Here is an 18,127-nt window from a genome sequence, read left to right as displayed (position 1 = left end):
ATATCAATCGGCCAAAGTGTCGATATCAACTATTGTTAGGTGCCAAAATCAAGCAGATTATTAGATGGCTAAATAGTTCATACTTTATTGACGTGTTAAATGGTTAAAATCTACGTTGCCTGATCATTTAGAAGATATTGGCTCCTCATAAAATGGACCTCCTTTAAAATCAAAAGCAAGATACCCATATAATAAAACGACAACCTCGTTGTACCAAATTTCCAGGTTCCCACTGCTCCTACCAGATTCAGGGGTTAGAAAAAGGTTCTATGAGAGTGTTATCCTAGGTAACTTACATCACAGATGCAGTCAAAAGCTACTGAAAACTACAAGGATTTTAGACTATCTCTTTTCCTGTTTTGAAACACTTCGGTCTATTTTTTGTACTTTTAGTATCCTGTTGGGCTTTACTGCTTTTGTATATTCTATTTGCAAATAAATCCGACTATTCCTTTTAACCTAGTTGCTTTGGTCTGGCCGTATTTTTTTTCTGACGTTTGAAGACAAGCGAACATGGTGGTAACCCACATGATCTCTGGTGGTGGATCTCACAATAAAAGGGTTGTTGTTGTGTATGGTTATTGTGACTCAGAAATCCCAGGTACAGGATGCAGGCTTTGATTCACGTGTGATTCGGTCTACTCGTGGAAACTGACTTTTTGCTGTGAACGCAATGGGAGAAAGCCCAAACATTGACAATTGGCGGCAGCTAAAGTGAGATAAATATCACGCACAGACTAAACAAATTGCTTAAAGTTTAAAGTAAATTACTAGAAGCAAACTAAACTTTTAATATATCCAGTAGACTTGTTCTTCAAAGCTGTTAACTTGTCCGAAATATAAGGAGTCTAACCGTATAAACGAATTTGGATTACAGTCCTGTTGCGCTTTCTCAGCATCCCGTCTCTAACGAAAAGGGAAGATAGCAAAGTCTGAAATTGTTAGTCAGTGTTCCTACCAGAGGGCTGCGGGGTGAAAGATGAGAAGCTGTTCCCTAGATTTCAGTTTGGTTGAAACAGTGTAAGACACCTAAGACAGAGAGGCCAGGGTGGACATGGGAGGGGAAGATGAAGCGGTGAGCCACGGGAATGACAGGATCATGGTTATGGACAGAGTGGTGTTGTTCAGCAGTGTTTGGTCCACTCAATCTGTGTTTGCTATTCTCAGTGTAGAGAAGATGCACTGTGCACACTAGATTCGAGGAAGTGCACATGAGAATTGTTTTCTCGTATGGAAGGAGTGTTCGGGGGCCCTGGATATTGGCGCGGGCAGAGGCGAATGAATAGGTGTTGTACCTGTTCCATTTGCACGAGTAAGTGATGGGGAAACGGCAGCTGGACGTCGTGGTGATGAAAGAATGAATAAGTGAATCCCGTAGAGAAGAGCCACTTTGGAATGCAGAGGGAACATGGGAGATGTGGTTGGTGCTGGGAAACAAAAGATAATTGTAGGTGGTAGAAATGGTGGGGAATAATGTGACAAATATGGAGACCGGTGGGTGGAAGGTGTAGAAAAAGTGGATCCCCCATTACTGTGAAAGGAGAAAGTGAAATGGGAGTACGGACAGAGGCTTGGGAAGTAGAGTGAACACAGTCAAGGTCTCTGTTGACTACAGCTGTGGAGAATCCTGGGATGAAGAAAAATGACATTTGTAAAGCGCCGGTGCATATATTGAGGTCATCACGTAACATGGAACTCAGGAAACTGGAAAAACGGATGGACTCTTTCGAGGAAGCTGATGGAAAAACACATCCCCAGATAGGCATGTGAGTACGTGCGCTTGCAATAGGTATCCTTGGGAATCCCATTGCCATGGGTGGGTAGAAGCAAACGGAAGAGTCCGAGATATATCACTTAAAGGTGAAGGTATTGTGGAAATTGGAAGTGTAGTCAATATAACGAGTCAATATAACGAGTATATATATAAACGTAGAGAATCCCTGGCTCAGAGTTCAGGTCACTGGTGAGTCCTATGCTCAGCTGCTGCGGTTTTCCATGTGTCCAACTAATGTATCTAGATGAGAAGTGAATGAGTTCACTTGTCTGAACTAAACGACAGCAGGAAGGATAAGAAGTGGAACTCCAAAGTAGTTTTTTCCAGGTGTGGATTAGATGGGAAAAACTCGGAAAATATTCTCCTGCCAGCTAGTTAATTACAAACTTCCCATCACACTTAAACTCTAATCTGTGCCGCAAGATTGAACTTCGCTAACACCCGGCCGCAAAAATTATCTTAAAATTAGTATCGATTTCAGGACACACCTTTAAAGTATTTACTTTATAATGTATCAGTGTTCTAAAATCTTTCAACATTCAAATATTTGCTACAAAGTATTACCAACTATTTAATAGATTAAGCGTCTGTCTATAACCTTTAATTGAATTTATTTTATTTGTAATAAAGTTTCTCGAACATTCTTTGACGCAGAAGGCTAAAGATGAGACAGATGTTCTTATTGTTTATTTCTGCGCTGGATGGCACGTGGGAGAATTTGTCTCAGTTTCTCATAATCTGCGACCCGGGATTACTGGCTCATACCAGCTCTCCAGATGGTCCCATGAATTGACTGCAACAAAATGTCAAACAGGGGGGATAATTCCTCAATCAGAAAGAATCACTCTGGCCATTGTTCATCCGACAGCCGCGATTGGCTGCTGAGTGTGGGAAACGCAAAGAAATCCGGACTCACGCTTCACCCTGTCTATTCGGAGTGATAAATACAGGAGAGGTTGGACAGAGCCGCAGCAGACAGGGCCTGTCGGGCACTTGTTTAAGGCTCCACTGCAGAGCGTCCAGGGAGAGGCTGTAAGAATATTGGTGACATTGGAAGAGAATGTTTGGAAATAGAATCCCACCCAAAGAATAACACAGAGTGAGTGAGGTTATATTTAAAACATGTTGGATTAGCATTAACTGTCTAACTTTAACATTCATTGTGTAATACGATCATGATATTAATTCTAGACAATTAATTGTGTGATATTAATCTTCTGGTATTTTTCCGAGTTACTAAAATGTTTGTTATTTTTCAGTTGTTGTGAACGCCGATCGAGAGAAGGTGCTGAGATCGGGTGGGGCCCGCTACATCCGTCTACAGACTGGACTGGAGTGAAATCCAGGGACATCCACAGATTAAAGCCTATAGATAGCGCCGTGTTGGAAATGAGAGGGGATTACCCGAACCCTTAGAATCAGCAGCAAATCCGCGGTAAGGAATCGAGTCCCTTACACACAACAGTTGTAAAGAATACCTTTTAAATCAGTTTCTTGCTTCCAATCGGAGTATTTATGACTCGTGTTTTTCTTGTATTTCAGCTGACCTCCAAGCGATTCTCCAACGAGATTAAAATGGACGATACTCGAGCGCGCTACGCGTTCCGTCTGGACAAAGCAGCAAGAACGGCCTTCAACGTAACCTCGTGAAATAGATCTCCAGTCCGGAATGGCCTCTATACTTTCCATCGTGTCAGACCGGGCCAAGCATACTGTCCAGCCCAGCAGCACAATAACTCCGGGCACCCTGACAGAGCTGAAACCCTTGGACATTTTATAGAATTGAGGGAAAGATTCTGAAATAACGTACAGAACTAGAGATGTACTCTGGTGTAAAACAGTATTCCAGAATGGAAGCTGTGTCAGTAATACCTTCACATTGAAGGAGATGGACAGTTTGGTAAAGGGATATTTCTTATCCTTACCTGTGTGATATCATCATATGGAACCCGTGTTCTACAATATTTGTAGAGTTACTTAATAATACATCTGTATATTCACAGTGAATATGTGCAGTAGTTGGAATAACAGCAAACAGTTGAGTAGGAGAAATCTCTCCATATTGATCCTGTGTGCCAGATATGGAAAGTGATTTGTCTTGATAAGTACAGTTTGTATTTTGTTAGAAAGGGATATCCAGTAAACTTAGCACTGTATTTTGTAAAAGATTTTCTATTTACAAAAACAGATATATCCTAATGATCAGTTTCATAAATTGATTATTGGTGTTTAGCTTCGGCTCACCAAATTTTGTAAGTGAATACTAAAGGCGGTTCTTCTATGTAACCACGTAGTGATCACTTCGCTGTGGTATTGAAAGGGTTAACAAGAACCCCTTAATGATTACAGTCACGTGTCTTCATATTGAAGGAAATTGTCAATTTGTTAAAGGGAATTCAGATCCTTGCCTGTGTAATGTCATAATATGTGACCTGTGTTCTGCAATATTTGTAGAGTTGCGCAATAATATATCAATATATTCACAGTGATTATATACAGTAGTTGGAATAATGGCAAAAAATTGTGTAGAAGAAATGTCTCCATTAAAGTGTGACACGGGTGGAAAGTGATTTGTCTTCTTGTTGAAGATTTGTATTTTTTGCGAAAGGTTTAATAAATAATAACTCAGTGAGTTCTGTGCATCTTCCACAATACGCACTGTATAAAGTAAATTAATGCAATGCATTCCTTTGTAAATATCGAGAAGAGGAATAGAGAAATGTGAAGAGGCACACATGTTTGGAGTAGTAATTTTAAACCGCAGAAGTGGGCCGAGGATTGAAATGATTCCTCTTCGTGTTGATGGTAATTGGTATAATTTATTAAAAGTTTTGAAGCTGAGAAACGGTCCATTCTCCGCATTCATTGAGTAAACTTCTGTTGCATCTATTGCGACATTGAAGGGAGGTTTTCTGCGTGCGTTAAAGTAGAGCACAGAGGAAACCTTCCACGCGAATTACTTCCCTGTCCTAACTTTGCTTGACCGGCACGGCGACAGTCCGGCTCAGGCCGAGGGCAATGTGAACACACGTGGGTTGGATCCGGTTTCGGAGAGTTTTCGTGGAGTTGTATCAATTAAAGCCGGTTCAGAGAGTTTTCCACTCTGCGCCGATATTACCTTCTCTTGGAAGGTTCAGAACTAAAGCTTGTTTTGGAAAAACAGTTAAATAAGTATCTATTCTGATTGTATTCAAATAGCCTTCGCTGAAAATTAGCTAATATTTGTTTTGAAAGCTGGTCGTGCAATGTGTGGAACGAGCCGATAAAACGGACAAGGTGATTGTTGCACAAATAGATAAGGAGAGGATGGTTTCCTGTAGGAAACATTGCCTTCACATTAAAACTGTAGGATGTTTTTTAGTTAAGCGAATTGTTAATATATCTGAGCGTACACTGATGCTCAGGACCGCAATTCCATACAACTCATGCCTATGTAAAAAATATTGGAAACACTCAGCAAGTCAGGCAGCATCTAGGAAAAGAGAGACAGAGTTAACTTTTCAGGTTGATGACCTTTCAACAAAAGTGGAAGAAGTTAGAGATTTAACAATTTTTAAGCAAGTACAGAGCCAAGGAAAAGTTGGGGGAGGGGATAGAAAGATCAAAGGGAAACGTCTGTGATAGGGTAGAGGGCAGGAGTGATTAAATGACAAAAGGGATGATGGTACAAGTCAAAAGGGGGATGGTAACAATAAAGCATACATACATGCTTTTCCTATTACACATCGACCTGAAGCGTTAATTCTGTTTCTCTCTCCATAGATGCTGCCTGACCTGCTGATTGTTTCCAGCATTTTGTGTTTTTATTCCACGTTTCCAGCATCTGCAGTATTTTGCTTTAGCTCCTGCCTATATATATTGAGAGTAGAAGACTGTCTGGTGATAGTTGTGTTCTGACGAGCAAAGTAAGGCCGATACACTTATCGACATTTCTACAGCTCAATCACACCCTCACCTCCACCGTTGATGCCCTTGTCCCCGGTAAAACACTTACAAACACGTGGTCATTTCCAGTGGTACGGCCCCGATCTCCGCTCCCTTAAGTCCAAGGGTTGCAGACTTGAACGTTTATGATGGACACATGGTTTAGCCATTCATGGCCATATCTGGCTGAACCACGTAAAGCAATATCAGGTTCTGCTCTGCTCTGCCAAAACTGCTCACTATTCCAGGATCACCCTGCAATGCAAAATAACTCCCGGCTTCTCTTCACTACAAACCGCTCCCCTGTCCCCTACACCCTCACCTCCAATAACAAGTGCGAGGAGCTCATGGATTTCTTTGTCAGTAAGATTGAGATCATCTGTTCAATTTTGCCACTTCCTTCCCTTCTCCTAGCCCGCCAAGCCAAACTTCCCCAAAGGTTCCCCCACCCTAGTCCTGAACTCACATCTTTCTCTAATTTCTCTCCCATCCCCCCATGCCGTCTCTGAACCTATCTCGTCCGTGAGACCCACCTCCTGCGTCCTGCTGCTGACCACCCAACTTCCCTTCCTGGACCCCATGTTAGCTGATATTGTTAATGGTTCCATCTCCTCGGTACTGTACCCCTCCATATCAAATCTGCCGTCATCACCCCCTCCTCAATAAAAACACCCTAGATCTCTCTGTCCTACAATCTACCGCCCCATCTCCAACCTCCCTTTCCCCTTCAAAGTTCTTGAACATGTTGCCGCCTCCCAAATCCGTGCCATCTTTCCTGTAATTCCATGTTTGAACCCTTCTAATCAGGTTTCTGCCCCTGTCACAGCACCGAAACAGCTCATATCAAAGCCACAAATGATATCCATTGTCGCTGTGGCCATCGTAAACTATCCCTCCACATCCTTCTCGATCTGTCTGCAGACTTTTGATCCGGTTGACCACACCACCCTCCTCCAACGTCTCTCTTCACTTGTCCAGCTGGATGGGACTGCCCTCGCCTGTTTCCATTCCTTTCTATCCAGTCATAACCAGAAAATCACATGCAATGGCTTCTCTTCCCTCTCCCGCACCGTCACCTCTGGAATTCCCCAAAGATCTGTCCTTGGACCCCACTATTTCTCATCTATTTGCTGCCCCTCGGTGACATCATCTGAAAACACAACATCAGGTTCTACATGTACGCTGATGACACCCAGCTCTACCTCACCACCACCTCTCTCGACCCCTCCACTGCCTCTGATTCGCCAAACAGCTTGTCCAACATGCAATATTGGATTAGCAGAAATTTCCTCCAATTAAATATTGGGAATAACGAAGCAATTATCTTCAGTCCCCACCACAAACTACGTTTGCTATCCACCAACTCCATCCCTCTCCCTAGTCACTGTCTGAGACTGAACCAGACTCTTTGCAACCTTGGCACTTTATTTAACCGTGAGCTCAGTTGCCGACCACATATCCTCTCCATCATCAAGACCGGCTACTTTCACCTCAGTAACATTGCCCATCACTGCCCCAGCCTCAGCTCATCTGATGCTGAAAGCCACATCCATGCCTTTGTTACCTCTTGACTCGACTATTTCAATGCTCTCCTGGCCAGCCTCCCACCTTACACCCACCATAAACTTGAGTTCATCCTAAACTCTGCGGCCCGTATCCTAACTCGCACCAAGTCCCATTCAATCACTACCCCTGTACTCGCTGACCTACATTGGCTCCAAGTCCAGGAATGCCTCAATTTTAAAATTCTTATCCTTGTTTTCAAATCACTCCATGGCCTCTCCCTCCCTATCTCTGTAACCTCCTCCAGCCCTACAACCCTCCAAAATCTCGCAATCCTCCAATTCTGGCCTCCTGCCCATCCCCGATTTTCATCACTCCACCATTGGCGTCCATGCCTTCAGCTGTCTAGGCTCTAAGCTCTGGAATTCCCCCCTAAACCGTTCTGCCTCTCTACCTCTCTCTTTCTGCCTTTAAGACACTCTTTAAAACCTACACCTCTGATCTAGCTTTTGGTTACCTGTCCTAATATCTCCTTATGTGGCTCAGTGTCAAATTTTATTCGATAATGCTCCTGTGAAGTGCCTTGGCACATTTTCCTATGTTAAAGGCACTATATAAATGCAAGTTGTTGTTGTGTTATTGTTCATCGTAAACAAAGTTTCAGTAGGGTTCAAAGTTACTCATGCTCAGTGAACAGTGAATAGGTTTATATAAGAGTCCAACTCTATTATTGCATAGTAATATAGTAACAAAATTATTTCATAGAATTACATAGCATTTACAGCATAAAAACAGGCCATTCGGCCCAACAGGTCTATGTCGGAGTTTATGCTCCACAGGAATCTCCTCCCTCCTTACTTTATCTAACCCTATCAACATATCCTTCTATTCCTTTCTCCCTCATGGACTTATCTAGTTTCCCCTTACTGCATCTATGCTATTCCCCACAATTACTCCATGTGGTAGCATGTTTCACATTCTCACCACTCTCTGAGTAAAGTTGTTTTTCCTGAAACCTTTATTGGATTTATTAGTAACCATCTTACATTTATGGCCCCTAGTTTTGGACTCCCCTACAATTAGAAACATCTCCTCTACATCTACCCTATCAAACCCCTTCATAATTTTAAAGATATCTATCAGGATGAAAGAGTTGTTATATCTCTCTATATTCGTTTTTTAAAATCTTGTACATGCACACTTCTTGTCCAACTTCAGGGTGTCAGGATATTTGATCGTCTTTCATGGACACATTTAAAATTGAATCCGCCTATGTAAACATTTAGAATGAAAATCCATTATGTAAGCAGTTGTCCGTAGATGTAGTTGCGGGCTCTGGCCAGTAGGTGGCACTATGGAGCGCCTTTCTGAAATGGTCGCCATCTTGTACATAAATTAAATATATTCATCAATTCACTGCGGGCAGCGTTACCACGATTTGCGAGTAGCGCAAAACATTGTTTACAATGTTAACTTAACCTTAAAGAAGTACCAACGCTAAATTAAATGTTTCAGGTTGTATTTCTGTGTTTTCATTAATATCATATTCCTATTGCAATTTTTGTGAATCTTATGATTTCCCACCGTAACTTCGGCTGAAAATTGACGGAAATCCCGGAGAAACGGCATAAATTGAGGGATGAGGAAGAATTGCTCTGGTGGTTATGTCTTGCAATGCTGCAAATAAATTCATGAAGATCTCCTCTGGTTGGTATTTCCAGAAATGATAAATGTAATCAGAAATAAGGGTTAGAAATTCCAGGTGAATCTGTTAACCATTTGTTTAGAAATACAGACCCCGAAGGAAGGAATAGAGAGTTATGCTGATAGGGCTAGATGAAGAAGGGCGGAAGGGGGCTCGTGTGGAGCGTAAGTACCGGCACGGGCCAGTTGGACCGAATGGCCTGCTTCTGTGCTGTAATATGTAAATTTTCATGAATGTATTTACAAAACTTGGCGATCTTTGCATTTCTTACTGCATAGATGCTTTATACAAGCTCGCTATTAAGAACTCAGTAAGATATTGAGCTCAGTTTTGGAATTTTCGGGAATCTTATGCACCTGGATATATCACAATCAGAGACACCCTGAGCTCACTATCCACCTCCTCCACCAAGCGCTGAGGCTGCACCATGATGAAGAATTAGCCAAGAATTCACAACCAAAATATATATTTAGTTAGTGGTACACCGTGAGCAACGTAGTGAGATTGCTTCATCTGTTTTCCTTATTAATGAAAAAACTGAGAATGTAAAATTGGGTTCTACCTGAAATCGACATGGTAAACACAACAGGGAGATTTCTTCTGTTGATCATTTCGAACACAATTGTAAACGCTGTGGAAATTTTTCTCTATGCCCTACATGTAACAAAATCGTAGACAATTTCATTTCAAGCAAGTTTACGAGACATGAGAAGTCGCTCGCCAATATCTGCTACATTAAGAGATCCCAATGTTAAGGACGAAAATAAATGTATAATCCTGAAATTGGGAGAGATTCAATTACATTTCCACACCTGTAACGTTATTAAAATATAAATTCATTTTAACGTTACAGGTTTAATTGTTCGATTTTAATGGAGTAAGCGGTGACCAAGAGTGATATAACAGTGGTAGATCCACTCAGGCCACAGTTCAAAGCTCAAAAGCTACTTAATAACTTCTGAGTTGTCTAAAGGGTGCCCCCCTCTTTATTACCTCACAATACTGCCCGCGTCATGGTTAGTTAATGCAATTGCATTTTCGTCACCTCTCAAAATCAAAAGTATCTAAAATTTAGGCCTGAATTAATGTGGGATATTAATGTAGAAGTGCTTCATATAAAATTCGTTTATTGGCTGTATTATTCGTCACATTTACCCATTCGGACCGAACTTTCAACTACGGCGGGGGCGCAAAACGGGCGGGAGCGGATCGGCTGTCCGTTATACACTGGCCTGATTTTCCTTTCCACACCTCAACCTTTGCAGTGGCGCTACGTGATAGATTTACATCATATGATTCCTGCTCCGAAGCTCTGTCTGTTTCCCTGCCCCGCCTCTACATTTATATCTTATTTGCTGACGCTCTGCTTGTTGCACTTTTACCATGATCACAGCAGATTTTCTTCCGCTCTAATCTGTTGTGTTCACCTATTGACTCTGCCCCCACTCAGTCTTCCCATGCGTTTCCGAAGTGTGCCTTACGCTTCTGGATTTTTCGCTGATTAACTTCGCCAGATCTTTGGAAAGATTCTCAACGACTGCTGTCTCAGTCTGAAAAATCGCGAGTTGGCGTTTTAGGTAATCGGTAAATCTTAGTCAGGAACTGCCAACCAGCCCGCTAGAATACATTGCATTCGCCTCCCAACACCCACGCCCCAATTCTCCCATTACATTACTCGGCTATCTTTCGAATGTCTCCAGAGAGTTTTAAATGCCTCCTCAAAAACCTTATTTTCAACCATGCTTTCAGTCATCGCTCCTGACTTTCCACAACCACTTCGTATCTGCTTCTCCTCCGTGAAGCACCTTGGGACTTTTTCCACCTGCTGGTCCGATCTGAAAGCAAAGCGTTTCTTGTGGTCTTTCTTACCGAACGTTGTCTGAATGGTCAAATAAACTATCGACTTTATCCATAACGTCCTCAAAGAAACCAAATAAGCTTGCCAGACTAACATCCCTCTTCTAAATAACATGCTAGCTGTTTCTTATTCACTTACTGTTAGGCAGGCACTCAACTAGCCGACTCATTACAATAGGTTATGTTATTTTACCTGTTATTCATATTGAGGTATTGGCTTGTAGTTGCCTGGGTTAGATGGGTGACCCTGTTTACGTATTGGTATTACACTTGTTTGCTCCCAACCTTCCAAAACCTCACCGTTGTTGAATGATTTCTTTATGATGCCTTGCAAATTTCCTTCCTAGTCTCCTTCAGAAACCCAGGTTAAGTTGTATCAATCCCGAGAGATTTGTTATTCTAAGCCCCTTTAATTTATTAAGTACCTCTGCTAGATCCACTTCAAAATCTCCTGGGATTTGATGTGTTTCAGATTCCGTTTGCGCACCAATTTAGCCTTGCAGCTATGCCGTTTTGGCTTTGCTGAGATACTAAACTTGGAGTGTAAACACGGAGTCAGGTCGGTGATCTGTTCCCTGTCGCACTGGGAATTCAAAACTGAAATCCCCCGCAGCTGAGGGTCTCAAACCTGAATTGTTTGAGTATTTTAGGGACCCAGATTACATTGTGACGTATTCTGTTGATTAAATTTAGCAATGAGCAATTTAAAATGGGCTTGGAAATGCAAAATGTCCCGTGAACTTCAGAGTAATTCGCTCCCAGTTTGTCGTACGCAGTGCAGGTGTATTGGTCCCAGCCAGGCTGTACTTCCTTTATACTGTCTGCCTCTGACGGATTCACCCGCCCATCAGAGAGCTCTGTGTCAACGTTTACGGACCTATTCAGAGCTCCCGTCCTGATTCTTAAATTTTAAATGTATTGCCTTATACGTACTAGTGTTCAAACACTCTAAATCAACCCCAAGTAAGTTTAAAAAGAGCCCAGGAGGTCGAGCGGAGACCCAGAGCAATTTTTAAATCAGAGTTGGCGCCACACTGGGGTTAGAACCCGAGTAGAATCAGACTGCTTATGTACTTTGGAATTCTACCTTCTTCTCTAATTACTCTTTTCATCTCATGATATTCACTGCATTCATACAAAGTGCCAATATTGTGCAACAGCCCTCTTTTAAATAACTCCAATTGCATAGAATAGCATTAAATTATTCGCAATTAAGTTCCCAATATTTTAGTTATACAGAATTCTAGCGCAATGTATAACCCTCTTCCCAATCACTCAGTTATATAGAATTTCCCATTGAATGATCCTATGATTAAATGGGTCAAATCACTTCATAATTCCTGGTATTGTATAGATTACGTCCCACTCAATATACCTCTGTATATCAGTTCTAATTGAATACACTAGTGAATAACATAAGGCTGGATGATTTACCTACAACCGTTACATCGCCACTATATATAACAGGGTGAAACCGGTGACATCAGTCAAGGGGACAGATTTCTCATGACTTTGATTTTCGACTCTAATAATTGGTAGGGGTACCGCACGGGTTAATGGAATTTGACTCATTCACCAACTGGCAAGCAGGAACTTGTCTGTTGCTGAATGATGTGCCTGTTCCAACCTCATGTCTTAATAACCAAACACATTGGATGTTGTCAATAATTGCTATGCAGTAGTTCATCTAAAGACAGGGGGTGCATTGCAAGTAACATTATCGGACATTAAAGAAGTGCTTGGTGTTTTTTGTAACGATATTTATTTATTAGAATCCGTTGCAGAGTTACTAAATGGCCTGAGGTACAAATATTCTAAATATATAAGCTATATCATTTTTATTTTTTTCTTATCTTGTAGTTTCTTGTTTATCGATAATTAACGATATTAGGTATTAGGAACTTGCCCTTGCTCATTTAGACATACGCCGTGCATGATGATCCTGAAAAGATCCTTCCAGTTTTGCGTTGATGGAAAGTCGCTGTGATATTGCAGCCTAGTTGATTTCAGTCTCTCTTCCCTTTCCCTTTTACCGGTTAAAAAGGCTGCCTTTTTAAACGACTTGCTAGGTTTTGCATAGGTTTAGCAGGGCCTGGGCATTAGAAGGCTTCCTTTTTTAACCCCAGATATTGGTTTAGAATACAACCGTGTTCCGATGGGTAAAAAAAGGAAGAGGAACAAGCAGTTATTCGGCACCATAATGACCTCGGTTCATATTGCCAATTTACGCCAGTTCTGTTTAGTTATAGTACACAAAAAAAATCTGCAAGATCAGTTTTACCCAAATAACTGAAAACACTCTTCCAATGTTAACATCGCTTTAATCAGTTTTTATTCACTGCTGCATATATATAATACAAGGCTTCGTGTACATTCAAGCGGGGTATTTATTTTGACACTGTAACTGAATAACATCAACATCTGTATGTCTTCAATTCAAAAACTCGCGTTTATATAGCTCTCCTTACATAAAGAAAAACAAACGTCTCAGAGCTATTCACAGGGAGTAAAGGCGGCCAACGTGTACTAAAGGAATATAGGTGGGGAGAGAATGAAAAGGCTAAGTATATTCCAGAGATATAAGAAGGCGATCTTGGTAATGGACTAGATAGGGGGTAAAAGCTGAGCTCACTGTCGAACAGAACACCAAGGCTGCTGGTTCAGCATTAGCAGGAAGCCAGGGAAGTGGATGGAGTCTGCATCAGAGACACCTGGGTACTGGTGAGAGTTCAACAGGATGACTTCAGCTTGGCCAACGTTGAGCTATAGGAAGTTATAACTCATCCAGAACTCGACATTGGACAGGTAGTCAGGTAATACAGCAACACTGAATGTTGGTGGTGGAATGGTACAATTAGGTGTCATTAACCAAACGTGGAAGCCGACTCTAGGCTTGTAGAAGAAGTCACGGAGGGGTAGATTATAAGTAATGAAGAATAGAGACCACTGGTGGAGAAATGGGATACGCCCGAGATAGCTGTAAAGACACAAAAGGGGCTATCCTTTGCGGATATGTACTGATTGCGTTGGGGCAGGTAGTAGTGGAACCTCGAGAGCACAGTGCCATGGAGCTGTATTGTGGGGGTGATTATCTTGGTCTAATGTGGGGATCGATCTGTGGAGAGGGAGATATTACTTAAGGTGGTCAAGCCTAATCTGGTGGTGGAATGTCAGGCCAGTCGAATGCCATGACTCGAGTCTCTGTCTAACCGGGGAAGTGGCGGGGTAGGAGGTTACCCTCGTCCTGGTGGTAATGAAGACATGGCGAAACAATTACTGAGCAAATGTCAGTCCGGGTGATGGTCCAAATGAGAGGGACATGGGGCCTGTAGAGGGCGCTGGTGAGAGAGTACGGGGTAGTTCCACCCCTCCCACATCCGGGGAGGAGGAGCAAAGAGAGTGTCAAAAAGTTAAAGGTATGGTGAAAGAAATGAAGAAGTAATCTACCGTGGTCTTGTCACTAATTCATAAGTAATTGACGGCAAGCATCTACTCAGGGTCCCGCCCGCCAATTCTCGTCCAATTTACCCCAAAGATTGCAGCATCTCTTCACCATGAAGAAAACATCATCCCTATCCGGGATCTGAGGGAATAAAGCGGAGAATCATTCCTCCTACACAAGTCACTTTTTATTATAATTAAATTGATGAAAATTATTGCAACAAAAAGTCTGCTAATCTACATATAACGTAAAGTTAGAATAGCGTTTACAAAATGACGCGCTCCCTAATTCAGGGAAATACACCTTCTTCAATATGAAGAAAAACTTACTACAGTTCCAATCTTATCTCGAAATCGTTATTACTGACACTGGAGAAGGATTCTCCTACATCGTCTTCACCATCACCCTGTAAACGAGGAAGAGTCTCATGCACGCTGTAGTTCAAGCTCTACCAGGGTCTCCAGAGTGTTGCGGGGTTGGGCTGAGCTGCCTGCTCGGTGGCAGTCTGACAGGAAGCAGAGTGTGGAAGAGATGCAGAATAAGGCAGGCCCTTGGCCGGACACTGTTGTTGTGTTCTTTGGAAACGGGTCACCAGCTTCTTCTGAATGTCGTTCTTGCCTTCTTGGGCAGAGAAGAAGCGCAGAGCCTCATGCAAGCACCGGGAATATCCTTCATTATAGTCACGCTCCGGACTGCTGGTCGGGCAGCTTGCTACAAAAGAGAGGAAAATACACGATAGATTTACGAGGAACGACCTGTAACCTAATCAATGTAAAGCGAACCATGCCAGGGAGCATAGCCCTTACCTCTGAGCTGCTGGTTGTGATACTTCAGGTAATTTACTGTCATCTTCAGGATGTCAGCTTTCTCCAGTTTCATGTTAGGTTCTTCCGTTTGAAACTCCCTTCCCAGTAAAGTCTTCAGCTGGTTGATGCTGCTGTTTATCCGATCTCGGCGCCTTTTTTCTATCGTTATCTTCATTATCTGAAAATAAGACGAAATAAGATTTTTGATATGACGGTAAGCACTGAATTTGCAAAATATCGACTCTGCATTTTTAACGCAAATTCTTTTTTTTAGCTCGACTTTACGCTCACTTTGCTTTTCTGTTTGGCTGTAAACTTTTCCTCCAAGTGTTCCCTGGTAATAACGCCAGCAGCATTGATAGGAGCCATGCTCGACAACTGAAACAGACTAAAGGGGGATTTGCGCCTGGTGCGATACTGCGGGCGGGAACCCGTTCGCTCCTCTATTTATAACTCTGAATTTACATGAAAAAAGCGTGAGTCGTTGTTTCATGAGGTTTCCCACACTCTCTGGCCAACGAGCGCTTTCAGAAGGACAATAGCCGAATCGCTGCCTTGTAAATGCCAAACTAATGATGGGCTTTGACATTGCTTTGCGTGGGAATCTCTGAGGGCCATCTGGACAGTTCGTGTGACAGAGCAAACCCGGGGGCAATTAGTCACGTCTCGAGTTATGAGAATCTGAGAAAGTTGATTTCATGTTTCCTGACACGGAATCATATTACACTGCAAAATGCCATCTTAACATCTAGCTTAAGGGATTTGTTTTAAAACAGACTTTACAAAACCCATTCTTATTTTAAATAATGAGATGCACCAGAATTAATATTGTGAAACAGAATATATGACAAAAGAAAAAGCACCTTCGGGAGAAGTACTCGTTAACTTTTTTTTACAAACACAAATCAAAAATATTTGGCTATTTTCTCCTCATTGCCAATACAGAATAGATGTGCGGTGTAAATTCAACGTTAAAATATGCCGATATATTGATTATTAACATACCGCGATATAATCGCGAAATAATGATACTTTAATTACTTATTCCTTTGTTTGAAGCATCTCTCGAACTTTTCATTAGATTCAGATTCAGGTATGTCATCCTCGCTTCCTTGTTTTATGATAACACTACTTCAAGGGATATTCTAAATAATCATCACAACGCGGGATTTTCTCTCTGGAGTCGCGTATTTCTAAAATAGTAACAGATGTGCCATTACAACGATGTGTCTTCCAGATGTTTAGCAGTTTACATTCTTGCGAGGAAAATGAGTCAGACAAGCTTGGTAAGTGGCAGAAGCACAAGCAGGGCCAGCTGTTTCTAAGTAAAGCCTATGTATTGTGCTTTGCATTGGGCCATTGACCCGTCACACTTTGTACCCGCAAGTCGACACGTGGGAAACTTTCAGCAACAATTGACTGACGCCTGGGGGAAAAAAGATGTGAATCCCTGAGTACTTCTTAACCGTGGTTTCTATTTCAATATTTTTTACATTAGATTTAATAGCGAATATCGATCATTTCTTGAGTTTAATTGATCAGTATGTCGGACATTCCACCGGGGCACAGTAAACTATGCACTGCCTCAAATAAGCAAGATATATATTGACTGTATACCAGTAAGAACTATTCGTTAGCCGTAAAAATATATCAAGAAAAACGTTCTAGGTTTACAATTAATAGGTTGATTATATAGATAGAGAGGATAGTAGTAAATCCATGCTGTAAGATGGTGAGTACAGTATATTTCCCAGATGTTTACCAAATTCAGCACTGCCACTTTTACCAAACTCTAATCATACACATCAGAGTGTGTCAGTGCCTTTCAACTGCATCGAAGTGCGGTGCTTTTGTACTGACGGTGCAGCTGTTAGACTCGACCTCTGCTAATCTCCAACGCGTGGGAAAGAGGCTGCAGCAGCCGCCTCACATCCACTTTCAAACACCATCAAACACCAAGAGTGGGCTGTAAACAAGAACACATCAATGGCACGTTCATAGCGAGGGCTAACATGTGCAGGGCATAAAACCAGAGAAACGTTTGCAGAAACACGTCACACGTAGTAAGAAACACGCAGCCGCAAAACGACCAGATCCCTTTTCACAGAGTATCCATACCATTGGATTCGTGCATTTAAGATTTCACTAAACAACTGGTGTAGTTTATTATTTCACTTATTAATAAATTATTAGTGCCTATTAGCAAAGACAATAATGACGAACTGGCATTTTAAATGATAGACTGCAATCCGGGATACAGACATCTTTTCTATATTTGCCTGATATTACTACAGTGTATTTTACTGTGTTGTGGACAATTCATTTGCCTGCATTAATTCAACACTTTAGATGGAAGTAAAGTATGTGCAGATAAAAGAGGATCCTTCATATTGACAAACAAGAGAGCTGTTAGAATGTTGCAAGGTCATCATCAAGCACATTAGCCAAATACGCACTGCAACTCCACAACCTCAGCATATCCTATGAAGGAGCTGGGTTCAGAAATTGCGATCAATACCATATTTCGACACTTCGAGACATAGATTTGTTTGCAATTTAGAGCATTGAGATTATGCTCTGAATATTTGCATATGGAATTCGTTGATAGGCTATTTTAACAGACGTGTTACGTCGTTTAAAGTTAACATGTTAATTATGTATATGCTAATATTGGCACAGATTAATTTCAAGGACAAATATATTTCAAATGTGTAGCAGAAAAATAGTGCTGGCGGTGAGATGTGACAATTATCTCCTCTGGCGAGATCTTTATTAAACTGCTGGCTGTGACATACTTTCTTTATATTTGTAAACATTGCGTGAATCAAAGTATATCCTCTCTTTTTATCGAATAGCTTCCTTCTATACCAAAATGTCTTTGCATCTCTGTCTTCTTGTTGCAAAGTGCGCAGGAAGAACACCATGTAAACTTGTCACGCTGTAATTATACTCTCCTGCCAGTGGCAGGACACTGTAATGACTGTAATTACAGCATGACAAATTTTCATAGGCTATTTCTGATATAAATGTGAACATAGAAAGTTACAATGGGAAAAGATGATAGGAAATGCTCACAGATACACACAGACACACACACACACAGAAGCACAACTCAA

General features: G+C 41.7%; 1 protein-coding gene across 1 annotated transcript; it reads right to left on the bottom strand.

The window, feature by feature from the left end:
• Window positions 1-14,653: 14,653 nt before the first annotated feature.
• LOC137342337 (transcription factor HES-5-like) lies at window positions 14,654-15,380 on the bottom strand. The gene is made up of 3 exons (XM_068006275.1): window positions 15,303-15,380; window positions 15,012-15,189; window positions 14,654-14,916 (listed from the first exon to the last, which is right to left on the bottom strand). Exons 1-3 carry the CDS (start codon window positions 15,378-15,380, stop codon window positions 14,654-14,656), a joined length of 519 nt encoding a protein of 172 aa, XP_067862376.1.
• Between the last annotated feature and the right edge of the window lie 2,747 nt (window positions 15,381-18,127).

The sequence above is a fragment of the Heptranchias perlo genome, chromosome 25 (genome assembly GCF_035084215.1).
Source record: "Heptranchias perlo isolate sHepPer1 chromosome 25, sHepPer1.hap1, whole genome shotgun sequence".
Classification (NCBI taxonomy): domain Eukaryota; kingdom Metazoa; phylum Chordata; class Chondrichthyes; order Hexanchiformes; family Hexanchidae; genus Heptranchias; species Heptranchias perlo.
The sequence above is the reverse complement of the archived record's forward strand: the minus strand, read 5'-3'. Positions and strand labels throughout refer to the sequence as shown.

Bases quoted from the DNA above. Each gene is read 5' to 3' on its own strand.
- LOC137342337 (XM_068006275.1), bottom strand. From the start codon at position 15,380: ATGGCTCCTATCAATGCTGCTGGCGTTATTACCAGGGAACACTTGGAG. The intron at 15,190-15,302 runs GTGAGCGTAAAG...TCTTATTTTCAG, and splicing joins CAGCCAAACAGAAAAGCAAA to ATAATGAAGATAACGATAGA. The intron at 14,917-15,011 runs GTAAGGGCTATG...TCTCTTTTGTAG, and splicing joins TCACAACCAGCAGCTCAGAG to CAAGCTGCCCGACCAGCAGT.